Raw genomic sequence first — 26803 nt, forward strand, 5'->3', positions numbered from 1 at the left:
CAGGACTACTGGGCACCTAGATAGAGCCCTGGCAAGGCCCCAGCAAGTGAGGGCTGTGTTCCAGCTGGGCCAGTGCTTGGCCTAGCCCAGTGCCATCTCAGGACATGAGAGAAGCCATGTTGTGTTCTGTGACCCCGAGTGGGGAGATCGGGAACATGGCACCAACACCTGCAAAGATCTCCAAAAAACAACAAATTATGAATGCCTTGTTGCTGCTGGCTGGGTGTGGGAGACTTTCTCCCAGTCACCGTCTAGGCTGTTAGTGACCATTTAAGTCTCCTGAATTGTCACTGGAATGCTTGGAATCCTGAGAGGTCTGTGTCCTTGGCTGTCAGTTCCTGCTTGGGTGGCTTGGAAAGAGATCCCTCAACTGGACAGTGAAGACGATAAATTGGCCCTCAAAGCTCCAGATGGAGTTGGGTCAGCGAAGTGAATTGCTGGCTGCTAGGCTAGATGGGATTCCAAATAGATTCCCTTGGTCCGGGCTACTGAGTGCTCCCGCCCACCCTCCACACTTCTGAGTTTTAGCACGGCCCCAGCATGCCCCAGAGACGTAGCCCTTCAGAAGGTCATGGCTGCCATGGCCACATCCTCCCACGCTCGGCACCCTGCACCTTCTGTCAGGCCTCGGCCACCCCAGTGCTGGCCCCCATGTCCCATTCTTTCCATGATTCCCTGGTAGTTTCAGGTACAGGCCAGAATCTCTTGAGGGTGGGTGGGTGGGGGTCCGCTCCTCTGGGTTCCCAGCATGGAGCCCAGGGTCTGCTGTAGAGCCTGAGATAGATCCTAATAAAATCCTACAGCCCACCCTCCCCAGCAGTGGGGCTGCTCCCTCACCTGGAGAATGAATGACCATTTTGTAACAGACCTTCTCATTCCTGAATTTTCCAAACTAGAATCTGAATGAACTTTCCATAACACAGACCTCATCACGTTAGGCCCTCCTCATGAAGACTCTTCCATGCTCCCAAGGCAGCTGCCTTGGGGGCCTGCTCTCACTCTCTGAGGTAAGCCCTTCTGGACTCCCTGGTCTCCTTTCCCTCCTCCCCCATTTGTCTAGTTAGCAATAATGGCTTTGCTCCTCTTCGGCTTCCTACTGGTGGAATCTACACCTGTTGGAATAGGATTTTAGAAATTGTGATTCCCAGGCTCCAGCCCTGGCTGGTTGCCTATATAGCACCCCACTGTTCATCACCCCCCATTGCTATAGTTCAGGGGACACTGAATAAAGACTATCATTTTCTCCCATCCACACAGAACTGCTTAATACCATCTATAGACTCCATCAGCTACTCTCAACTTTCCCAAGCCCCCCTTAACACAGCTTTGTCCTTTCTTCCCTGAAAAAAACCATATCACTTTGAGGGGCCCCTGGGTGGCTCAGTCGGTTAAGCATCTGCCTTTGGCTCAGGTCATGATCTCAGGGTCCTGGGGTCGAGTCCCGCATTGGGTTCCCTGATCCGCAGGGAGCCTGCTTCTCCCTCTGCCCTTCACCCTGCTCATCTTCTCTCTCTCTCTAAATAAATAAATAAAGTCTTAAAAAAAAAAAAATCCACTTTGAGCCAGTCAGTTCCTATAAGCTTTGACTGAGATGACTCATAATCACTTCTCTGTCATCGGGGTATGTCTTTTTGTATTTGCTGTGAGGCCCAAAGTTCAGGACTCTGCAGCCTCCTCTGGTCTCCTCCCTTCCCTCCGAGGGGACGCGGTCACTGCTGATCTCGAATCTGGCCAGCTCCCTCTCTTCATCTTTCCAACCCTTTCATTGGTGACTTTGGGATTCCTTCCTAGCCCCAAATCCATGAACCTCTTCTTGTCTGGTGGCCTCTTACTTGCTCCTCATCCACCTACCCTCAACCAGCAGATTCCCTCAACCAGCAAGTTTTCCATTTGAAAGCTATCTTTTTCTCTTCCCTAACACAGGCATCGGTGCAGCTGATGACTGCGGAAGCGTGGCCTTCCGAAACCCTCACCGAGAGTCCACTGTGTACCTGGCCCGCGGGGCCAGCGGGACAAGGGCCTGATCCTTCTGACAACCCGTCCTTCATTGCCAGTGTGGGGTTTCTCCCGTCCCTTTGAGAGCTCCTTGACTTTTTAAGGCAACTGCCGAGTTGGCCTTTACTCCAGTCTTTCACCATAACTCCATTTCTAAATCAAGACACACCGTGTGATGAAGTTTGGGGAGTGTTCCTCACCAGGAAGTGAAAAAATAAAACTGCAAGGCAGCATCTGTTTTGATCGCTTTATTGGAACATGATGGTAACGCAGAACATGGGTTTGGGGGCCCACAGCAGAAGCTGCCCTCCTCTAGACAGCATGTACCCCACTTCTGCAGCCAGCAGAGGCTCCACAGAACCTCCAGAAGGGTGAAGGCAGCTCAGCCCAGACCCAAAGGAGGCCCCTGCCATGCCGGGGGCAGGGTGCGTGGGCACACGCTGGGCCGGAACCCCCACCAGCTGAGGCTGCCACCAGCCAGACTGTATCTTATGCCTCCAATTCCTTGGCTGTGACTTAAGAGACCCACCTGCCTCAGGGAAGGGATTCTGGGGCTTCTAGAAGGAACCCAGCCAAGAGATTGAGCACCTCTGAGGGTCATCGGGGCAAATCATGCCTTCAGGTGTTTTGGAAGATAAACAGCTTAAAGCCCTTGCTACATGCCAAACACCCTTCTAGGGGATGGATATACAAAGATCAGCAGATGTAGGCAGGGCCCATGGCCTCCTGAGTGGGGGAGACAGACAAAGGGGAGGGAACCACACAGATAACTGTAAATCACAAACATGCAGTGGCTTCTGAGGCCCGTTGTGGTGTGTGTGGGGGAGGCCTGACCTAATGGGGTGGGTCAAGGAAGACTTTCTCAAGAAGTGGTATTTCAGTCAAGCTCTCATGGCCAGATGGGTGGGAACAGCATTCCACGTCATGGAAACAGCTCTGTGCATGGCCCTACGTTGGGTAGGAGCAGGAGGATAAATAAACAGAAAGGAGAAGCCAGGAGGATCAGGGCAGAGAGACAGAGGGCAGTGTGGCTGGAGAAGGCCGGAGGGCCATGTCAGGCCTGAGCACGCACAGCTGGTGGCCCAGGAGAAAGGTGGTCACCTGCGTGCCACATGTGACCACAGCAGCATTTTGCTTAGCCTGCTGTGGCTGTTGGGTGGGGGTGGGGGGTGGGCTGGGCAGAGGCCAGTGGGGAACGCGGAGAGCTGTCAGGAAGCTATCTCAGTTGTCCTGCCCAAGGGATGGCAGTGGGGCTGAGTGTGGACAGGGCAGGAAGAGAGAATCAAGCAGACAGTTGGGACCTGTGCAGCTGGGACGCGAGAAAATGGACCATGAGGAGCTGACCCTCAGGCTGCAAAGCCAGCGGAAGACTTCTGTGTGAGACAGGAAAGCTGACAGAGGAACAAGTGCAGGGAGAAGGTCACGAGTGTGGTTGCGGACAGGCTAGAAGAGAGGCGCCTTCGAAACACCAGGCGGAGGGGTCGGGCATGCGGCTGGGAGTGGAAAGCTCCCAGGGGAAGCCTGGGCTCCGGACACAAACCTGTGAGTAATTTCGTCACAGGTAAATCTCCTGGTGACTTCGGTTACAAGGGTACACACGAGGCCACAGTGGGACAGAAGTGAGTGAGAAGAATGAGAAGAGAAGGCTCGTGGGACAGGCACACCTGACAGCGCGAGAGAGGACAGCCGCCAGCTGGCCCAGAAGGCCTGGGTGCGCACGAAGGGGGACACCACCGGGGGTTCGTGGAACCAAGGGAGGAGTGGGCTCGGGGAGGGGCCGTGGTTAGTGGAGAGAGTCCAAGCACACCCCGTTCTCTGAGTGGCACCACACCCACTGCCTTGGGTCTCTTCAACAACCCTGTGAATAGCAAAGGGGATCTTACCCTCTTGGGTGGGAGTCAAGAGCTGCTCAGAGAGATCACTACTGATCCACCCAAGGTCACACATCCAGCAGGGACGCTGTGGGGTCAACTCCCCACCCCCCAATGCCAGCTCTCCCTCACTCTGGCTCACTACCCGCCCCCCTCCCCCACCTGCCCCCGCTGTTGGCTCTGCTCCACACCCCTTCTTGTTGATGGAAAGCACCAAAGAGGGCCAGTGCTGCAGCATGAAGGGACCCCTCAGGCCCCAGGTCGGAGCCCCGCTAAGAGAAGGGTGGGCTGAGTCAAGCCAACACCTTGCTCTCTCCTCAGCAGCAGTGCAATGTCAGGTCAAGGATGCGGGCTCGAGGCCTGGCTTTTTGCCCACGCTCCTGTTCCTTCGTTCCTTCAACTATCTTTTGAGGGCCTCCGAGGAGCCAGGCATGCGTGCTAGCTGAGCTCGACCTGGGGCGGACCCCAGTCTTCCTGGACACTCAGTTTCTACCCCTGTAAAGTAGGTTGGTGATTCTTGCCGCAGGTTCAAAGGATTACGTGAGCTCCTCCAGTTGAAGTGCTTAGCACACGGCAGGTGCTCAGTGAAGGTGAATTTCCTTTCTTTTTTCCCCTTCCCTTCCCTTGCCTTTCCTTCATCCCATAGAACCTGTGAGGGAGTGACAGGCTAACTCTTTATGGTGACACTCCTGCTGCACTCAGAGGGCCTGCGTGTTCCTGCGTGGCCAAATCCACGCACACACCTGTGCACACATCCCCCCCATTCCAGCCATCTCGGCTCAAGACTTGGGGCCAGCCCCAACGTGAGCTTTGAACCCATGGGATTCAGCGGACCCATGCCCAGGAGAGTTCTGAACATCTGCTGGGAATGCTGAGCACCGGCCGGGCTGCTCTGCATAGACCCGAGGACCCCAGCACCCCACTGTGTGCTCCAGGAGTCCCTAGACTCAGGCTAGGGTGCCTCCTTGGTGGCTCTGGGGGCTTCTGGGTCCTTAATGGCTCCAGGAGTCCAATCTTGGTGACCAGAAGCAGTATCTTGTGTGTCCTGGGCCGGGTCTACACAGCCTCGGAGGGCAGAGTCCTCCCCGCTTCCTGGGGTGGTGTCCTCAGTGGCTCTTTGGACAGCGTCTCTCCTGGCTGCTCCTCTGAGGGGCCTCTCATGTGTCTCTGGAGGAACCTACGCCCCCACAGACTCTTGCAGCAGCTTAGAAGTTTGCCGGAGCACAGCGTACTGGAGAGAGCGGGCTTCCTGAGGAGACACAAGCATAGGTCAGGGCTGACAGGACCATGGAGCAAGGCCAGCGGGCCCAGGGCCCACCCTCTGGCCTTTGCTTCCTCTGAGCCAGCCCGGGGAAGGGTGGGGTGGGGTGGGGGAGCCCTTCCTTGGCCACCAGGGCAGCCCACGTGCCGCAAGGACGTCGAGGGATGCATTCAGGAGACCTGCTCTCAGATCTCACGCCTGCTTCCAACATGCCGTGCGCCCCTTAACTCCTCTGAACCCTAGGTGGGGGAAAAAACAGCCACCTTTCCAATTCTTGGAAGGACTAAGTGTTATAAGATATGTACAAAAGTATGCCACTCCTTGCCTGGCTCACACCAGGAGCCCAATTAGTGTTTGCTGTTTCTCACTCTTAGTGAAATGATTCCCGACATCTGCAGCAGGCCTTGCACGGCTTGAAGGGAGGCTGAGAAAAGACGCCCAGATTTACTCAGCCTTGCCTTACAATCAGTTGTGAGCACATCCGTCTCCATTAGAATGTGTGCTCCCCAAAGGCAAGGCACTAGCCCCCGGGCAATTACAGCTGGCGGATAATAGTTACTTAGTTAATGTCCGTGGAGTCAATCTGATCAAAGAATAGATCTCGAAGACTGAGCTAGCCAAAAGCTCGGTAGGAAAGTTTTTAAACAGGTTATTTGGCAGACATTTTGAGGAAGAAGAGATTTCCTTCCCTTCGGGGCATACAAAGTTCCTTGGAGCTATTGCCCGCTAAGGTACAGATGGCAGACCTGCTTTTCTCTTTAGCTGCTTTCAGCGAGTAAGAATTCCTTTATCATCTTTATTTCAAGTCAGAAGGAAAGGCTCAGTGTGGCGCTCCTGTGTCTTCCGCACCCAACACCTGCAGATCTCCCTTTAGAACAGAGAACAGGAGGCAGGTTCAGAGGTATAAGCAGGCAACTGGGCCTGGTCCAACTTTGATGACATTGTTTTGTGTGATTGTATCCATGCTCATGAGTTCTTTCTGTTTTCCACCAGTGATACTGTTTCCATTTATAGTGACAGTATAAAGTTTCCTCATATATTTTAGTGAAAACAGCAAGTTGGTGTAGAGATTTAAGAGCATATAATATAGGTGGGACAAGACTATGGGCTGGACTGGATGGGGAAGGGAATGCGCAAGTGACCGTGGTTTGGGGAGTGTCATTCTGAGTCCCCGACACATACCAGCTTCCACTTAGCTCAAACACAGGAGAAGCTGAGTACTGCGTGGTGTCCCTAGAGACTGTTTCTGGGGTCTCTGCCGTCCCAAGACAAAAATCTGGCTTCAGCTCTGTCTAAAGGACCGAGCTACCTCCTTTCTGGCTTCCCTGCCTAGGCTGGAGTGGTAGCTTTCCTCGTCAGTTTCAAGCTGGGAGCCTGCCACTGCTTGGTCCTGAGACACTGTGCTTCCTAGGATGTCCATGAAGATCACACCTGGCCTCAGCTCCCACGATCATTTGTGAAGGTCATCTGGCTGCCAGAGGAATCTATCTCCCTGCTCCTCCTCCCTTCTACATAGAGAGAGGGAAGAGCATCGAGCTTCCCTTTGGCATCTGTTAGATAGATGGATAGGGGTTGTGGATTGGGACGCCTGACTTTGTAAGACACAGATGACAGCTGCCCCCAACACCCCAGATCCCCTCAGTGCATAGGTACGCTCCAGCCTGGCCACTGCTGAAGGCCGCCAGTGGCCCAAGCACTCCCTGGAGGTATGGTCAGCCCTTCCCTCCCCGGAACACAGGCCCTCACCTGGACCTCAAGGTTACACCCCTGGCACGTCAGAGGCCCCATCCTTCGTGCTAGCAGGCAGGTTATCTACCCTTGGATTAACATTCCAGACGCAGCTCTGGTCAAGCGACTTTCCCTGAAATTACCAAAGAAAAGCTATCTTTGGCTAGGAAATAACGGGCTCCCTTCTAAAGAGCTCACAGATCCCTTAAAATAATGGACTTCACCAAGATCAAAAGCTTCTGCACAGCAAAGGAAACAGTCAACAAAACAAAGAGGCAACCCACGGAATGGGAGAAGATATTTGCAAATGACAGTACAGACAAAAGGTTGCTATCCAGGATCTATAAAGAACCCCTCAAACTCAACACACACAAAACAGATAATCATGTCAAAAAATGGGCAGAAGATATGAACAGACACTTTTCCAATGAAGGCATACAAATGGCTATCAGACACATGAAAAAATGTTCATCATCACTAGCCATCAGGGAGATTCAAATTAAAACCACACTGAGATACCACCTTACACCAGTTAGAATGGCCAAAATTAGCAAGACAGGAAACAACGTGTGTTGGAGAGGATGTGGAGAAAGGGGAACCCTCTTACACTGTTGGTGGGAATGCAAGTTGGTGCAGCCACTTTGGAAAACAGTGTGGAGATTCCTCAAGAAATTAAAAACAGAGCTTCCCCATGACCCTGCAATTGCACTACTGGGTATTTACCCCAAAGATACAGATGTAGTGAAAAGAAGGGCCATCTGTACCCCAATGTTTATAGCAGCAATGGCCACGGTCGCCAAACTGTGGAAAGAACCAAGATGCCCTTCAACGGACGAATGGATAAGGAAGACGTGGTCCATATACACTATGGAGTATTATGCCTCCATCAGAAAGGATGAATACCCAACTTTTGTAGCAACATGGACGGGACTGGAAGAGATTATGCTGAGTGAAATAAGTCAAGCAGAGAGAGTCAATTATCATATGGTTTCCCTTATTTGTGGAGCATAACAAATAGCATGGAGGACAAGGGGAGTTAGAGAGGAGAAGGGAGTTGGGGGAAATTGGAAGGGGAGGGGAACCATGAGAGACTATGGACTCTGAAAAACAATCTGAGGGGTTTGAAGGTGTGGGGTGTGGGAGGTTGGGGGATCCAGGTGGTGGGTATTAGAGAGGGCACGGATTGCATGGAGCACTGGGTATGGTACAAAAACATACTGTTAAGCTGAAAAGAAATAAAAAATTAAAAAAAATAATATTACTATGGAAATATCACATGCTCCTTGTAAAAACTTTGGGACAGACAGATGAACAAAACAAAGAAGATAAACGTCTCAAATATCTCCTCTTCTCAGGTATACCTTTGTTACATGTTGGATCTGTCATTAAGTATTTTCAAATGAAGTACATCATACATCCAAAAAGACTATATAAAAAAACAAATGTGCATGGTTTAAAGACTCTTAAAGAATACTAAAATGGATACCACCTTTCAGGTTAAGAGACAGAATTTACCAGTACGTGATTTGTCCCAGCAAGTACTTAGGTATCGAAACAGCCTACTGGGTTGTTCTGCCTGCTCTTTATTTATTTATTTATTTATTGGCAGAGAGGGGGGTGGCAAATTATAGCTTCATTCTTTTTACAAAATAACGATTGATTCAGCAGCACTGGCATTTTCTCAATTGGAGCTAAATCTGGATGGTCTGTCTGAAATAAGTCTGTTCATGGATGACAATTGTCTTGAGATGAATCTTTTCTCTGCCTCACACGCCTTCCTTAGGCAAACATCGACTCCCCACAGCATGTGGTCCGGGTGGGAGGGTGATCACCGGGCCCCATCTCCCAGCTGCCTCTCCATGTGGCACCTGCGACTGCTTGAGGGGTGAGTTCAGAACTCAGCCAGGGAGAAAGAGGGTCCCTCCCGTGACTGCTGCACCTTTCTTATGAGACAGAGAAGCTGGGAGCCCATGAAATAAGGCAGTCAGTGGCTCTCCTACTGAATTACTATCACTTGCGACCAAAAGACTTTTGCGCAGGGGTGCCTGGGTGGTGCGGTGGGTTCAGCATCCGACTCTTGGTTTCTGCTCAGGTCATGATCTCAGGGTCGTGATTTCAGGGTCTTGGGATTCTCTCTCTCTCCTTCTCCCTCTGCCCCTCCCCCACTGCTCACGCTCGCACTCTCTCTCTCTCTCTCTTTAAAAAGAAAAAAAAAAGACTTTTGTCTAATACACCAACACAGAGTATTATTTGCGGTAGACTATTTCTGGTAATTATATAGTCCGCAAAACAACCTTCTATGACAGTTTGTAAACACAACCAACTGGCTGTACTTTATGATGGTAACAACCCTCTTCAACACTTTACACCTGTAAACAAAACAACTTTTACAATATTTTATAACTGCAAACACAAGTTTAACATGACTGGAAGGACTCACCACTTATTTGACATTTTGAGTGCATATAAAGGTTTGAAAAATACTGGCTTAGTGGGGGCCCTTGGGAGGCTCACTCAGTTAAGCGTCTGACTCTTGGTTTGGGCTCAGGTCCTGATCTCAGGGTCCTGGGATCCAGCCCGGACCCCAGACAGGCTCTGCACTCAGAGGGAAGTCCGCCTGAGGATTCTCTCTGCCTCTGCCCCTCCTCCCACTCAAGCACGGTCCCGTGTGCTCTCTCCAAAATAAACAAAAAAATCTTAAAGAAAAAAGAGAAAAATATTGGCTTACTTATCAGTTAATACACAGTTTCAGATACTAAAATTTTGATTACTTAATGCAGTTAGTGGGTTTTGGGATATATAATCTCTCAACATACATCTCAATCATTTTCACCTAAGTAATAAGCATTAATTTATATAATTTACTCTGGAATTAAAAAAAAATTCACCACTTGTAAAAAACAAACAAACAAACAAACAACCCAGAAAAATCCAAAGAAGGATTAAAACTATAAATCGAAAGTATTTAAAATTCAAATTTCCTTTTATATAAATGAAATCATGTTTTATGATTTTTTTCTCTGCCTACCTTTTATTGTTGTTGAACACTATTTTTGAGATTAAATTGTTCATGTTCCTATAGTTCATTTTCACTGCTGTAAAGTATTCCATTATGTGAAAATACTCCAATTTATTTATCCATTCACCTATTGATAGACATCTGAGTTGTTTTCTATTTTTTTTTATCATTTCCCTTCTCATACTTGTTTTTGAATTTACATGATAATGGCCTCATCAAAACCCTGATAAGAGTCTGAGCAGAATTGGAATGATCTATTCCTAGAGTATTTGGTAGAACTCCTTTGCAAAACCATGTAATACTGGTGTCTCATTCACTTTATTTTTAATGGTTACAGGACAATTCCAGTTTTCTATCTCATTGCAAGTCAGTTTTGGCAAGTTCTGTTCTGCTAGAAAATTTCCCCCTTATCTGAGTTCTCCCTTTGTTTGGGAGAATTGATTACAGCATTCATATTACCTTTCCTAATCTCTGTGACATCTAAAATAATATCCTCTCTAAACCCTTAATATTGCTTATTTATGATGCTTGTGATTGATTTCTCTTTGTAGTTCTGTCAATTTTATGTATTTTTGAGGCTAGTTTATTAGGTACCTATGTATTTAGAATTATTATTATCCTAGTAAATAGAGCCTTTTTTCAAAATATTGTGACCATTTCTATCTTTAGTAAAATATTTTGCTTAACATTCACTTTTCTGATATTAATATAGCTACCCACATTTCCTTTGGTTAATATTTGACTAGCATATTGTACTTTCCTTTCCTTATACTTTCAATATTTTTGTTTCCTTAAAAGTCTATTTCTTCTAAAAACATTTGTTTCGGTTTTAAAAAAATATGACAAGCTTTGTTTTTCTTACTTGGATAGTTTATTCCATTTACACCGTGTATTGTGATTACTGATAATTTTCACTAATTTCCAGTGTAGTTTTGTGTTTTATATTTGCCCCACCTTTTCTAACTTTTCCTATCTTTTCTTGCTTTGCTTTAAATTGCCCCTTCTCCCCTCATTCTCTTTCCTTCTCACTTTGTGGAATTTCTGGCCTCTTATAAAATAATTTTAACATGCATATTTAACATAATAAAGTCTAGTGGCATGGAGCCCTCCCCCTTTACTTAGTTTGCCATTCGTCAAATGTAAGTTGGGATGAGACACTAATAAGCTAAATTCCAATACTGTGTAGACTCTATTACATTATAGAGTCTAGAGATACCAATATTTTTATAGGTTTAATATTCTTTGACCCCCTTCATAGCCCCATGGCACATCCTGCCCTGAGCCATAAATCTGGAAGCTGGGGGATGTTAATGGGGGTTCTCAAGAGCACATAATATGGGTTTTGCCACACATTAAGTGCTTATGGTAAACAACGGTCACTTTCAACTTCCCATCATCTATTACCCTTCTCTTGGTAATAGCACTTTGTCACTTTGATTCTTTGGAATCCAGCCTTTCTCACTCTTTGTCCACATGAGCGAGGTGGGGTTGACCTCTTATTCTTTGCCCTGGCTCAAGGTGTGGGCACAGAGTCAGACATAGGACCCACCCAGCCAATGAAAGTCTGAAACTTTTTTGTTGGAACAGTAGGAAAGAGATACATTTTCCACTGGAGTTGCTAAGACGGTAAGATATAATAAGCTTGGAGCTGCTGGCGGCACCACTGGGAGACTCTGAGAATGAGGTGAATACAGTGTAAAACTGAGTTGAAAGCTGGAGAAAGGCACATTTCTGATGACATTTGCACATTTGGATCCAGCCATGCTTGAAGCTCCCCTTGTTTTCTTCAGTTTTTTTTTTTTAAGATTTTATTTATTTATTTGAGAGAGAGAGAGAGAGATTACAAGTAGGCAGAGAGACAGGCTGTGTGGGGGGGGGGGGGCAGAAAGCAAGCTCCCTGCTGAGCAGAGAGCCCAATGTGGGACTCGATCCCAGGACTCTTGAGATCAGGACCTGGGCTGAAGGCAGAGGCGTAACCCACTGAGCCACCCAGGCACTCTCGTTTTCTTCAGTTTTATAAGCCAGTTCCCCACCTCCACCAATCCCAGCCTCTTTTGTTTATTTTATTTATTTATTTTTTGAGAGCAAGAGCAAGTTCACATGTGCATGAATGTGGGGGAAGGGGTAGAGGGAGAGAGAGAGAATCTTTTTTTTTTTTTTTTTTTTTTTTAAGATTTTATTTGACAGAGATCAAAAGTAGGCAGAGAGGCAGGCAGAGAGAAGGGGAAGCAGGTTCCCTGCTGAGCAGAGAGCCCAATGCAGGGCTCGATCCCAGGACCCCAGGATCATGACCTGAGTCAAAGGCAGAGGCTTAACCACTGAGCCACTCAGGTGCCCCGAGAGAGAGAATCTTAAGCAGGCTCTACGTCCAGTGCAGAGCCTGATGTGGGGCTCGATCTCATGAGTCTGAGATCGTGATCTGAGCCAAAATAAAGAGTTGAACGCTTAACCAACTGAGTCACCCAGGCACTGCCCCCCTCCTCCGCCCCCAGCCTCTTTCCACTGGGTTTCTGCTCCTGGCAGTCAACAGTATCCTGATTATAATACGCCTAGAATCTGAATTTGAATCTGAATCTCATCTTTTCACATTGAGGGTGTTAAAATATATTCAGCCACCCGTGGTCCAGATCCAGTTTCAGCACTACTCTCTCTTTAGGAAGCCTTGCTCAGGCCCTCTCTGAACCTCGGTTTCTCCTCTGTGAAACAAGTCTGTAACAGCAACCTCACAGGACTGCTGTGAGGACTACGGGTAACGAGTGTCAGTGCTCTTCACCACTTCTGTCTCCTGCATAGCGTACCAACGACCACACACACACACAGAACCTGCCGTCACTTCCATGAGTGCTTTTGCCCATGTCCCATTGCTAGAGATGTCTTTATGTTCTTTGCTGACGATCAACTTCTACTTCTGTTTCAAGGTTTTGCTCAAGCATTACCTCCCGTGGGAAGCTGTCTCTGAGGCTTCCCAGGATCGTTGAGCCCCTCCCAGCTCCTACAGCACCGAGGCCCTGACCTCCTGGGGTTAACTCTCAGTTTACTTGTCTGTCTCTCAGACAAAAGGCAGGCGCTAGACCTTTCATCTTCAGCCCCACTGTCCAAGTTTCTAGTAGATGTTCAGTCATGTGTGTGAACATGAAAAGCCCAACCAATCCCAGCTTCAATAGCGATTCTCCCATGTTCTGACTTCCCCAATTCACAGATCATCAGAAACTGTGTGTGGTGACTCATGCTGCCTTTATTTCTATATCCACCTCCCTGCTGCTGGCTGGGAAAAGCCTTATGGACAGGAACCCCAGGAGGGGCAGTGAGGGATGCTGACCATTTTAGCCAGCCCCTCTGAGACTCACCATGTGCTGGGGGCATAGAGAAAGCACGAGATTTGGGACCAGGAGTCCTGAGTGTGGTTTGAGCCTTCCTCATTCCCCTGCTGTTGGGTCTCAGGACAATTCCATCTCTTTCTCAAGTCCCTGTCTTCATCTGTAAAATGGGGATGATCCCAGTGAAAGGGCTGGAAGAGGAAGGTTCCTCCTCCTCCTCCCTTGTTTCCTGCAATAGGCGTGGCCACTGGCTGTTTTGTTCCTCGGGGTCCCTAAGAGCTGGAGGTTGAGGGACTGTGTGTTAAGGGTGTGGGCTGATCTCTGAACCCATTTCTGTGCCCAACCACACAGCAGAACCGCTACTGCCACGTGTCAGCTTTGCCTACATCCTAGGAACTGGGTCACCGAAACTCCTTTATGGGGAAAAGGAAGTAGAGGAGAAGAGAAAGGAGAAGAGGCTCTCTCGTACCTTGGGAGCCAGCTGTAACCCACCAGGGCTCTTTCCCCTGCCTTGAGCTTTTGTCAAAGTCAGGGGTGACCCTCTTCTCCGGGCCAGGCCTATTTTCTGGTTGTTCTGGAATAAGCCACGAGGTGGACATTTCAGGACACTGGACTACCCAGATGCCAATCAGAGCGTCATTTCCACATATCCTTGTTTTCTAGCACAAACTGATACCGCCCGATATGCAGGGATGACCCAACTTCAGGCCTCCGCTCATGAAAGAAATTAATTTTTCATGCCCTACTCAGAATCTTCTGGAAGCAGACACAGAGGGTTTGCCTACAGCAGCATCTGCTTCCAAGGGCTAGTGGTGAGGTCTTTTGTCCTTCAGCAGCAGGTATCACGGTGAACTGGGCGGAGGCTTCCTCCTGGAGTTTTGTACACACACTGTGTTCATTTCCAGAGAAGGTGAAATTTATCCAAGAAAGGCACCCCAGAACTCCCTGGGATGTAGTTGAGATCTAGAGGTGACAGTCATAAGCCATTGGCCCCTTTTAATTGTTCCCTCACGACAAAGGAACCAGATGGTGAGGATCCGAAAGCTTTGGGCTCATCAAAGGGATCTTAATGATTAGGGACATCTCGGGACACCCATCCCTGAATGCTGGTGAGTCACAGCCTGGGACCGCTCTGGGAGCTCAGTGAGGGAGGGGTCGCTATGACTCTGGCAGTCATGAGGGGCCTGGCACAGAGCAGGCATCCTGCACTGTACTGGTGAATGAGTACATGATCGATAAGAACTGGTGTTTACCAAGTGCTCATGTACTAGGTCTTGAGTGGGCTGTGTGGCATCCTTTTTCTAGTTAACCCTCCCGGTGGTGCTATAAGATGAGCACAGGTGTCTAATTTCACAGACCAGGAAACTGAGGCTCTGGGGGTTAAGTGATGTGCCTAGGTCACTCAATAACAAAACTCAAATAGGAAACAACAGCTCTTGGCTCCCACGTACAAACCTTGCCACTGTGGCCTGCTTCTTCCTGAGGACCAGGCAAAATGAATTGGACAGAACAGGACCGAGGTTAAAATGAGAGACGTGGCGATGGTCAGGGAAAGGTCGCTGGTCTCTGGTAACTCACAGGTGTGAGTAGCTATGAACATGAACACAAGTATCTGGATGGGCAAGTGAGTGTGTGCTAGGGCCCGAGTGTGTGTGGGTGTGCCTTGGCAAGATGGTGGGCACAGAACCATTTCTGGCCCCAGGGATCAGGGGAAGTTCCGCGGAGCAGGTGGCCTTTGAGTTGGGCCTGGGGCAATGAGTGGAAATTGAATGGGGATGTCAGTAAGGGGTGGGTGTCTCTTTGGGCAGAGAGGGCAGCCTGGGCTGTCTAGTTCATCTGGAGCAAAAGGAGCCTGAGGATGCAGTGGGAGAGGAGACGGAATGGGGTTCTGTAGCTAGAACGGGAGGGGCCTGCTGGACGGGTTTGCCAGCAACCTGGCAGGCCCTGGAGTGATGCTGGAGGCTATGGAGCCCGGGAGTGTCAGTAATCAGCCGAGGAACAGTCTCAGCTTGTGGCCTGGACTGGCCCTTCTCCGTGATCTCACACCTACGTGGGTCAGTGAAATTGTACCTGACTGACTGCCAGGGATAGGGTGGCTGGTGGGGAGGGAGCGTGACCCTTTGTCACAGGTGCTCCCGCAGATGGGGACAGCCAAGGCTGCAGGGCGCGGGTCCGGGCCATTTTCATGGGTGTTCTCTTGAAGACCCTCGGTCTCCAGTCATGTTGAGCATTTCAGGTGTCAGGTCTTGGCCTGCCATGTGGGCACTGCTCACATCTTGACGGATGAGGGGAGGAGACCTTCGTGGAATTAAGTGACCTGACCAAGGTCGCAGAGTTGGTGGGTAGAGGAATGGGGTTCTTGCCACGTCTCTTTGGTCCAAAGCCTGTGCCCTGAGCCCAGAGGGCAACCAAATGATAGAGCCTTCTGCGTTCTGGTTCTCAGCATTTTGTGTCTGAGCTCAGTTAAGCCACATGTAAACCCCATGGGGTAAGTGCTAGGATTCTCCCCATTTGATGGAGGAGAACACTGAGGCACAGAAAGGGGAGAAATCTGCCTGAGGTCACACAGCCAATAAGGGGAACTGGGTATGTTACAGCGCACTGGGCTTGTTGCTTGAGGGAGTGAGGGCGTGGGGAGCCCTACTTCCACTCAACCCTCCCCTGCCTCCACATCATCCGGTTCCTGGGGCTGCACTGGAATCGCCAAATAAAAAAGTGAGGACAATACTCACGCGTTGGGCACTCGATACTGAACAGCACCATATGAAACACACGATTGAGTTCTTAGAGCTAAAAGACGATGTCTGGGCCCAGAGAACTTGGGTCACTTGCCCAGAGACCCACAGCGGGTAAGTGGTAGAGCCTTGAAGGAGCCCCATGTGGCCCCAGCTGTGAAGCTGGAGATGTCCTACCCAGCTGATCCCTTCCTGTACGCAAAGCAGCTCGGGGAGGCCAGGTGTCACCCACGCAATTTGGGTCACACTCAGTTCGCCCCAGTCCCAGGCTTGTGCTCCCCTGCCCTGCAGCTCGAACCCTCCAGTGATCCCCATGTGACTGGATGGCTTGCCCAATCCTCTCCTTGAAAGTATAGAATGTTTGGTAAACCTGAAGAAAACCCCAAAGCCCCTGCTCACGTAGCCCAGGGGGTGCTTACCAAAAAGGAACCATGGTACCCGAGTCAGTCCTCAAAGTCATTTCCAATCACCCATTCTGTCCCACTTCTGTGAGGCAGGTGAAATGTCATGCCCACTTTACAGATGGGGAAACTGAGGCTCAGGCAGGCCTGCCACATGCCCATGTTTAGGTGCTGTCAGGTGCAGTGTCCTGGGCTCAGCTCCCCGTATCAACACGCTGGTCTCTTCAGGCTGACCTATTTGATCTGAACGGCTGAGGACGTGGATGTGTGTCAGGCTGTCCCCTCTCTGATGGCTCCTTCTCAGTCCTTTCAAAGATTCTCATCTCTTCCCTGTCTCCTCCGCCCATCTGAAAAAGCCGTGCATCAATGCTCTGCCCTAGCCAGCAGCGTCCCTTACAACCCTTCCAGGACGCTCCCCCGACTTGGTTTCGAGGAAGTGATACCTTCCAGTGTGGTCGGTGGCAGGGAAGCCTGGCAGCCTGTCTAGAAAACAACTAGGCAAAAGGTGACAAAAAAAAGCTTCAAGTGTCCCTCCCCTTCTACCAGTAATTCTGTTTCCAGAAATTCAGTTTCTAGGGAAATAATCTGAAAGGAACAAAGTGTTCTCTGCATGGAGATGTTCATTACAGGGTTGCTTATAATAGCAAAAAAATCTGGAGACCACAGCAAAGTGCAATCGGGAAACATTTCAGTCAATCATGTGGCTCCTCATGCATTCCCCCACCCCAAGCAAACTGCGATGGCCTGGTGTTCACTCCCCCCGCCCTCCATGTGCCAGGCATGGTTCTCAGGACTTTACATTTATTGTCTCCTTTAATCTTTACAACCTTCTGAAGTGGGTCCTGGCAACACCCGCATTTTACGGACCAAGAAACTGAGGAGAGGTTAGGTAATGTGCCCAAGGTCTGTCTGACTCCAGCAAGCTCAACCGCTCCCAGAGCAGTGGTGGTGACTAGTCACTGTCACCAGGTAATTGGTTGTTAAAGGCAGGCCAGTGTGCCAGGTGTGTGACGTCTCACCTGAGATACTATTTTGAGATGTCGAGGGCTTGCTTGGCAAGGTGGTAGAGTGGGCCCCCCGTCACTCTCCTTTGGGGTCATAACTCAGATTGGAATTGAAGTGGGGGGGGGGTCACTGGAGGATGAGTGTCGGGGGGCTGAAAGCACAGGGGCTTGTGCCCTATCCTTAGTGGAAGTCAGGACAAGAAGGGGCCCCTGCAGACAAGGCAGAGAGGAGGCTTCAGCCTAATCCTGTACCCCAATTCATCTGCTTCATAGGGGGTGCAGGAGGTCCCCCAAATCTCATGGATCTACAGGGAGCCCCAGCATGTGGCTGGGCGGGGAATCTAACGAGTCTGGGGGCCTGCAGCAGAGGCCAAAGCCCCTGAGAGGATGTGGTTGGTCCTCAGCAGTGCCAGGGAGAGCCCAGGAGCAGGTCATGTGTCCCTGGGCCCAACCATGCCACAAACACCAGGGATGGAGAAACTGGCATGACAGGTCTATTGTGGTCCAGAGGACGCCACGGGAGTCAGACAGCCTCTGGGACCTTAGCTTACCCGAGAGGGAAGGAGATGGGCAGGGAGTGGAGAGAATCTTGTTTTGAGTTGGTTCAACTTCCAAAGTCACTGTGTTTCCAGCTGGATGTGACCAAGCTCCCTGACCCGGAAAGTATATGCTTCTCTCCACCATCATGAAATGGTGGTCCATGGGCACCCTGAGCAGAACAAAACAAAGAATCTTCCACCTGTGCAGGCTCAGGGCTGCACCATAGGCTGCTGTCCCAGACACATGCATTAACAGCCTTGCTTCTTCTCCGGCCTGCGGTGGAGATGCTGTAAGGACCAGCCCCACTTTTCAGATGGGAACAGAGTTCTAGAGAGGGAAGGACTTGCTCAAGGTCAACCAGCCAACAAAAATGCGGAGGTTGGCTCAGTGTTCTCTCGACAGACCACAGCACTAAATAGCATCTCATTGCCTATGAGTGCACCCCTCTCCCCATGTTCCTTTGTCCAGAATGGCCCCTCTGCTCCTCAGCTTAGAAACTACCTACTGGCCTTCGGGGGTCAGCTGAGATGTCGCCCCTTCCAGGAGGCTTTCTCTGCCCTCCCAGCCCAGCCCCCACAGCAACGGGGTCTGAGCACCCATCACATGTGTCTGTACCCCTCCTTGCTCTTCTAGAGTCTCCAGGAGTGTCCCTCTCTCTCCCATCCAAACCCCTGCAGGGGAGTGTGCCCTTGGTAAAGGACGAGTGACTCAGTGACTCAGTAAGACTTTGCAGCCCCTAAAACAGGAGACATGTGTCCCTGCTGAAGAACTCCAAGTGTGGAACCTCTTTTTGGCCATGATATTGAGGCCACATCTGCTCATGAAGAACACGAAGGGGGAATAGAGCCATGATCTCAGGGATTGCGTAAGATGGCAACAGGAATGGTGTTTCTCCTCCACTTTCAATCTTCTTGTTCCCCTTCCACAATAATTTCAGTATTCATAAATACTGTGTTTCCAAAGTCAGTGTGGAAAGGGGAAGTTCCCTGAATCTTCTGGGCATTGGGACTGCCTTGCCACCCACTCCGAATGCCGGTCCCTGGGTGACAAAGGCATGTCGTTCAGTCCTGGAAGGAGAAGGGCTGGAGTCCTATCCCTGGGCATGTGCTGCCCAAGCCTGCAGCCTTCCCTGCACGCTGCAACCTTCTGCATGATCGGTCTGTAGCCGCAGACCCGCCAATGCGCCCCAGAGCCACCCGCCCCTTACGCCAGCTGGGACAAACTCCCCAGGCCCCCTCCTTCCTATCTCTGAGTGGAGAGTAAGTCATCCATGAATCTCAGGAGAGCCTCGGGGGCTATGGACACCCTTCAGTGCACAGTGGGTCTCAGGTGTACCCCATCCCTGTCCCCTGACCCCACCACAAACAGCCCCTATGGGTTTCACGAACTGCCCCCAGAGCAGAAATCTCTGCGACTCACTGCTGTTTCTTCAGCAGCCGTGGCAGCCTCCAAAAGTCTTAGCTCTCTGACAGATGAGGAAACTGGGACTCGGAGAGGGACGTGATCCTCTCACTGCTACACAGGCAGTGAGGAATCCAGGTCCCTCATCTGCCAGGGCGGGGGGTCCCTCAGCAGCCCTGTGGCGCACCTGCTTGGCTTGGACCCCCCATGTGCACTCACAGCTTGGGGCGTGACAAGGACACATTTTACTGAATTTGCCTCCGCACTCAGAACGATTTATTAGTATGAAAAACATGTTCTTTGCTGCCCTTGCCAGAAGATTCTTGACACAAACACATTGGGGGTTTGGCATAAATTCTCTCCCTTGTTAAGCATTTATATATAATTTGGGTTGAAACTGTTCCTTGGGCCTGATCCAAGTCCCTCATTTTCAGAGGACAGATGTGAGACTCAGGGGTCAGGGCCTGACTTGAACAATTTGGGGGCACAGCTGTGACATGAGTCCCCAATGCCTGCCTTTAACTTCCCAGTTGCTCCTGGACAGACGGGGGGAAGGCAGGCAGGCAGGCAGGCTACCACTTTCTAAGCATCTATTCTGTGCTCGGTGCTCTGTATAAACTGATGCTAAGCCTTACTGCTCGTCCACACGGGGAGGCATTTCTATCCCCATTTTGCAGATGAGCAAGCTGAGGCTCAGAGAGCGCAAGCCACCTTCCTAAAGTCACAGAGCCAGAGAGTGCTGGGGCTGAAATTGACACCCATTTCTTTCCCCTACATCAAGGGCTGGCAAACTAATAGCCTGCAGGCCAAAACCAACCTACCACCCATTTCTGTTGAAACGGTGGGGGGAAAATAAATAGAAGAATAACATTTCACAACAGATGAAAATGATATGGAATTCCCATTTCAGCATCTGTAATAAAGTCTTATTAGAACACAGCCACCCCCATTCATTTACGTACTGTCTGAGGCTGCGTTCGCACTCTAAGGGCAGAACTCAGTAGCTGCAAGAGAGAACAGATGGGTTGCAAAGCCCAGACTATTTACTATCTGGTTTTTTGCAGATAAGATTGGCTGATTCCTGCCCGAGGCCATGCAATTTCCCAGAGGGCCTGGAAAGTCTGCAGGGCGTCCATTGTCCCTGCACAAGGACACAAGGGCTTAAACCTAGGCCTCCTTCTGCTTGGCAAGTCATGTGCCCTGGGGCCTGGATCCCCTAGAAAAGGGCCCTCCTCTAATTTATTCACCTGGAGTGTTCACCCCCCCTTTTTTTATGGGTACAAAACTAATAGCAGTGGCCCCAAACGCACAGTTCCCCTTCCATTCCCATCACAGCCTCTGAGAAGGCAAAGTATGTCCCATCAGATCTGCAGCGAAGAAGTGGATAGTGAAGGTGGGGAACAAGCAGGGGCAGGGGTCTGCATGAAGCCAGAGGGAGGGAGGAGGGATGGAAGAAGCTGGATCCTCTAGCTGAGTTCAAAGGCAAAAATCACCAAGGAGTTAAATGAAGAGTTCTTGACCTTTCAAGTGACTCCGGGTGGCCACTATTTATTCTCTGTGACTTTTAAGGCTGTAAAAGGTTTCCCACCTCCCCTCTCTCTCTGCTTTCCTTACCCTGACTTCCCCTCTAGGGGTGGGAAGGGAATCTCATTCCTGAAACTCTCCGCAGAGACAGAAGATGAAAAGGATTAACTCTTTGCTGTAGCCTGTCTGCTCTGCCTGGCAGTTGTACACATGTGAGCCGTGCAGGCGTGAGCACAGTGTTCTGGACCTCCCCTGGGCAGGAGGCAGGCACGGGGCACCTGAGGAGTCCATGACATAGTCATGCCTAGGGCTCCCCACCAGGGCCAAAAGCTTCCATAAAGCCCAAGGGCTCAGTGAAGGAGAAATCCGACCATGGATGGAGGAGGGGAGGAAAGAAGAAACAGGGAAGTAAAGAAAACAAAGTGAATGGAAGAAAGAAAGGAAAAAAAGCAGAAATAAAGAACTTAGACAACATTACTCTAAGTGAAAAAGCAGGTCACCAAAGACCACATATTATATGGAATGTCCAGAATAGGCAAATGTGTAGAGAGAGAAGATAGATTAGTGTTTGCTTGGTGGAGGTCAGGCAGGAATCAGGGTTTGGGAGGTGATCACAGAAGGCTACAGGGTTTCTTTTGGGGGTCATGAAAATGATCTAAAATTGGTTGTGGTGATGGCGGCACAACTTTGTGAATATACCAAAAACCAGTGAATTGTACACTGAAATGGCTGAATTGCATGGTATGTGGAGCATATCTCAATAAAACTGTTCCATGGAAGGAAGAAAGATTGAAGACAGTCCAAGATGGCAGCATAGGAAGCCCCTGAAATCACCGCCCCTGGACACACCCAGTCTATAGTTACACATGGAACAATTCCTGCCAGAAAAGAATGGAAAAGTAGTGGAACATTTCTCTCCACAGCAAGGGATGAAAGGGCCACATCAAGACAGGTAGGAAAGATGGAGACACAATCTCGCCAAAAACCATAACCCTGGTGGGATAATTCACAATAAAGAGAGATCTTGTGGGTCTGGAATCTCTCTCTGAGGAGAGACGGGTTTGTGTCCCACACTGCGCTCCCCAACCCTTGGTATCCGCACTGAAGAGAGGGGAGGGTCTGTGGGGATCTGAGGTATTCCTTCCGAGGGGCTCATGTGCAGACTTGCCCATCCTGGGACCAGCGGGAAGTCAGCAGTTTGAGAGGTGACTGGGTTATATGGGGAGAAGGTGCATTTACCAGAAGGGCGGAGGTCAGCTGGCACTTTCTCTGGGGACAGAGGTGCTGGTGGGCAGCACTTTTGCACTTTCTCTCTACCTTGCTAGTATGGGTCGGTATGCACAGACACAGCTTTGCTGAAGCCTTGAGTGTACCTGTCCCCCAGCCCTCTTTCTCGGCCTCCCTAGAGCCGTGGGCATGCCCGGGCCTCAGCACTCTCCAACAGCCTCACTGAAGCTGGTTGGCGAGGGCAGTCCACACAGGGGACAGCACTGATCCTGGCCCTTGTGGCTGGAGGTGCTTGTGTTTATGGGCCCCCTGTGATCATAGCAATTAGAAAGACAGTTCTGGGCAGGCTGTCACACCCAGCGCACTGCACAGACAGCAGACTGAAACACAACCCGAGTCTGCCTCTGAAAAAGACCCCTCTACTTGTCCGGAAACTTCCACCTGAGGGACAGGTTTCAGGTTTGCCGGATATCCAGAGGCTACAGAGGCACTCAGAGGGAATAAAGCCAGGGAAATAGTGTCTTTGAGCCTTCCCTTGGACTTCACAAAGCTCACTGGTATCTCTTAGGAAAGCACTTATACATTTGCCTGAAGCCCTGATTTTTCCAACAGTTGCCCACAGAACACCTCCAGATTTCCTGGTCTGGACGCCAGCAAGGTCAACAACTGCAGTCCTACAAGACTATATACATTTGCATACTTAGAAAGTTGCTACCTGAGGCTCTGGCTTCCAGTTGGACCAAAAGTAGGCACTGTCTGTGATTTCTCTCTTTGGAACACTGGCAGGTCTTGGCACACACAACCACAGTGGTCTTTCAAGAATAAATCAGACTACTCAGTCACAAAGGCTTGAGGGACAATAAGAGCTAGGGCAAGGTTGAATGATAAGGTTCATCTCCTACACAAGGCCACTTTTTCAGGACTAAGGAGGTAGTTCTTTTGAGTAATACATAGAAACCAACACAGAGAGGCAAGCAAAATGAGGAAACAGAGGAATATGTTCCAAATAAAAGAACAAGACAAAATCTCAGAAAAAGATCTTAATGAAACAGAAATAGTAACCTATTCGAGTTCAAGGTAATGGTCATGAAGATGCTCACTCATCTTAGGAGAAGCATGGATGAACACTGTGAGAAGTTCAACAAGGAAACAGAAAATGTAAGAAGGTACCAAACAGAAGTCACAGAGCTGAAGAATAGAATAATGGAACTGAAAAATACATGAGAGGGGCCCAACAGCAGATCAGATGAAGCAGTCGAATGGACCAATGACCTGGAAGACAGGGCAGTGCAACTCACCCAGAGCAGCAAAAAGAAAAAAGAATTTTAAAAAGTTAAGATAGCCTAAGGGACTTAGGGCAGAAGATCAAGCAGTATAACATTTGCTTTATAGGAATCCCAGAAGGAAAAGAAAGAAAGGGGCAAACAACTTATTTGAATAAATAATGGCTGAAAACTTCTCTATCCTGGGGACAGAAGCAAACATCCAGTCCAGGAAGCCCAGAGAGTTCTTCTTCTTCTTCTTCTTTTTTTTTTTTAAATAAAAATTTTATTTTAAAATAAACTATTTTATATTTATCAGAGAGAGAGAGAGAGAGAGAGAGAGAGAGAGAGAGTACAAGCAGGTGGAGTGGCCGGCAGAGGGAGAGTGAGAAGTAGGCTCCTGATGAGCAGGGACCCAATGTGGGTCTCAATCCCAGAACCCTGGGATCATGACCTGAGCCAAAAAGGTAGATGCTTCACTGACTGAGCCACCCAGGCACCCCTGTCCAAAGAGTTCTAAATAAGATGAAACCAAAGAGAATCACATTAAGACACATTATAATTAAAACGTCAAAAGTTAAACAGAGAATTTTAAAGGCAGTAAGAGAAAAAAAAAAAAAAAAAAAAAAACTTCTTGCATACAGGGAACCCCCCTCTAAGACCATAAGCTGACTTTTCAGCAGAAACTTTGCAGGCCAAAAGAGAGTGGCATCATATATTCAAAATGTTGAAAGGAAAAATACTTCTGACCAAGAATACTCTACTTGGCAAGGTTATCATTTGGAATTGCAAGAGAGATAAAGAGTTTTCCAGACAAGCAAAAGCCAAAGGAATTCATGACCACTAAAGTGGCCTTACATGAAATGTTAAAGGGATTTCCTCAAGCTGAAAAGAAAAGGCACTAACTAATAACAAGAAAACATATGACAGTAAAAATTTCACCGGTAAAGATAGTAGATTAACCACTTATAAAGCTAGTATAAAGGTTAAAAGATAAAAGCAATAAAATTAACTAAAACACTTAATGATTAGCTAAGGGATACCAAAATAAAAGAATGTAAATATAACATGAAAATCATAAAACATGGGGGGAATATAGAATTTTTACACTGCATTCAAATTTAAGTTGTTATCAACTTAAATAAGATATTTATATCTATACACACACACACACACACACACACACACACACACACACACACTGCTCTACATGAACCTCATGATAACCACAAAGCAAAAACCTTATAATAGATACACAAAATGTAATGAGAAAGGAATCTAAAATTAACCCTAAATAAAGCCATCAAACCATGAGGAAGAGAGCAAGGAGAAAAAAACAAAACAAAACATAGAGGAACTATGTTCCAGAAAACATCTGACAAAATGGCAGTAAGTACATACTTAACAATAATTAAGAGTAAGTGGACTAAATTTTCCAATCAAAAAACACAGAGTGGCTGAAAGGATAAAAATAAGACAAATATACACACTGTCTACAAGAGACTCACTTCAGATATAAGGATATGCACAGATGGAAAGTGAAGGAATGAACAAAGACATTCCATGGGAATGGAAAGAAATCTGGTTTAGCTATATCAAACAAAATAGATTTTATTTTATTTTATTTTTATTTTAGAGAGAGAGAGCATGTATGCACAAGTGGGGAGTGTGAAGGGGCAAATGGAGAGAGAGAAAATCTTAAGCAGGTCACAGAGCCAGCATGGAGCTGATATGGGGCTCGATCTCAAGACTCTGGGATCATGACCTGAGCCAACAACAAGAGTTGGACACTTAACCGACTGAGCCAGTCAGGTGCCCCAGACAAAATAGACTTTAAAGCAAAGATGCTAAGAGAAGACAAAGAAGAGTATTACATCATGATAAAGGGGTCAACCCAAAAAGATGATAATATTTGTAAATATTTGTGTGCCAACACAGGAACACCTAAATATATAAAGCAAATACTAACAGACCCACAGGGAGAAATGGACAGTAATACAGTAATAGCAGGGGACATTAATACCCCCCTTTCTTCAATGGATAGAATGTCCGGACACAAAACCATTAAGGAAACATTGGCCTTAAATGACACATTAGACCAGATGGATTTAAAAGATATATATGGAATATTCTATCCTCAAACAGAAGAACACACATACTCTTCAAGTACATATGGAACATTCTCCAGGTTAGATTACATGTTAAGCCACAAAATAAGTCTCAATAAATGTAAGGAGATTGAAATCACTCTTAATGATAGAGAATAAACTGAAGATTGGATGGGAAGTGCGCAGGGGTATGGACTAAATGTGAGATGGGTATTAAGGAGGGTGCTTGTGGTGATGAGCAATGGGTGCTGCATTTAAGTGACAAATCACTAAATTCTACTCCTGACGAATATTACACTATATGTTAACTAACTAGAATTTAAACAAAAATTTGAAGTGGGGGGGATAAAAGAGAAAGATCAAAATCACATCAAGCATCTTTTCTGACCACAGTAGTGTGAAATTAGAAATTAGTTACAGGGGCGCCTGGGTGGCTCAGTGGGTTAAGGCCTCTGCCTTTGGCTCAGGTCATGATCCCGGGGTCCTGGGATCAAGCCCCGCATCGGGCTCCCTGCTCAGCAAGGAGCCTGCCTCCTCCTCTCTCTCTGCCTGCCTCTCTGTCTACTTGTGATCTCTCTTCGTCAAATAAATAAATACAATCTTTAAAAAAAAAAAAAAGAAATTAATTACAAAGAAGAAAACTGGAAAAATCGCAAATATGTGAAGATTAAACAAAACAGCCAGTGGGTCAATGAAATCAAAGGGGAAATTAAAAAAAAAAAAAAAAAAAAAACCTCGAGACAAATGAAAATGGAAACACAACAATCCAAAATCTAGGGGATGCAGCAAAAACAGTTCTACGAGGGAAATTAATAGGGATACAGGCCTACCCCAAAAAACAAAAAAATCCCAAATAAATAATCTAAACTTACACTTAAGAAATTAGAAAAAGAACAAATGAAGCCCAAAGTTAGTAGAAGGAAGGAAATATAAAGATCAGAACAGAAATAAATGAAATAGACTTGAAAAAAAAGTAGAAAAGATAGATGAAAATAAGAGCTGGTTCTTTGAAAAGATAAACAAAATGGACAAACCTTTGTTAGACTAAGAGAAAAAGGGAAAAGGCTCAAATAAGTGAAATCAAAAATGGAAGAAGAGATGTTACAACTGATAGGGCAGAAATACAAAGGATTATAAGAGATTGCCAAGAATAATTATGTACCAACAAATTTGGACAAACTGGAAGAAATGGATAAATTCCTAGGAACATATAATCTTCCAAAACTGAATCATGGGGGCGCCTGTGTGGCTCAGGTAGTTAAGCATCTGCCTTTAGCTCAGGTCATGATCCTGGGGTCTCAGGATTGAGCCCTGCATCGGGCTCTCCTCCTCAGCGAGAAGCCTGCTTCCCCCTCTCCCTCTGCCTACTGCTCCCCCATTGTGTGCTCCCTCTTTCTGTCAAATAAGTAA

General features: G+C 48.2%; 1 protein-coding gene across 2 annotated transcripts in view; it reads right to left on the bottom strand.

The window, feature by feature from the left end:
• Positions 1–2228: 2228 nt before the first annotated feature.
• The window catches only part of LOC111141117 (histamine receptor H2), a 55403-nt gene continuing 30828 nt past the window's right edge, over positions 2229–26803 (bottom strand). The window contains exon 4 of one of the 2 annotated variants that reach the window (XM_022493461.1): positions 2229–5115. In XM_022493461.1, the coding sequence (XP_022349169.1) occupies positions 4923–5115 (193 nt within the window). In that variant the 3' untranslated portion in view covers positions 2229–4922. Of the gene's footprint in view, positions 5996–26803 lie in introns of both variants that reach the window. The other variant, XM_022493463.1, reaches the window with a different exon arrangement.

The sequence above is a fragment of the Enhydra lutris genome, unplaced genomic scaffold (assembly GCF_002288905.1).
Source record: "Enhydra lutris kenyoni isolate GAN:26980312 unplaced genomic scaffold, ASM228890v2 scaffoldscaffold5, whole genome shotgun sequence".
Taxonomy (NCBI): domain Eukaryota; kingdom Metazoa; phylum Chordata; class Mammalia; order Carnivora; family Mustelidae; genus Enhydra; species Enhydra lutris.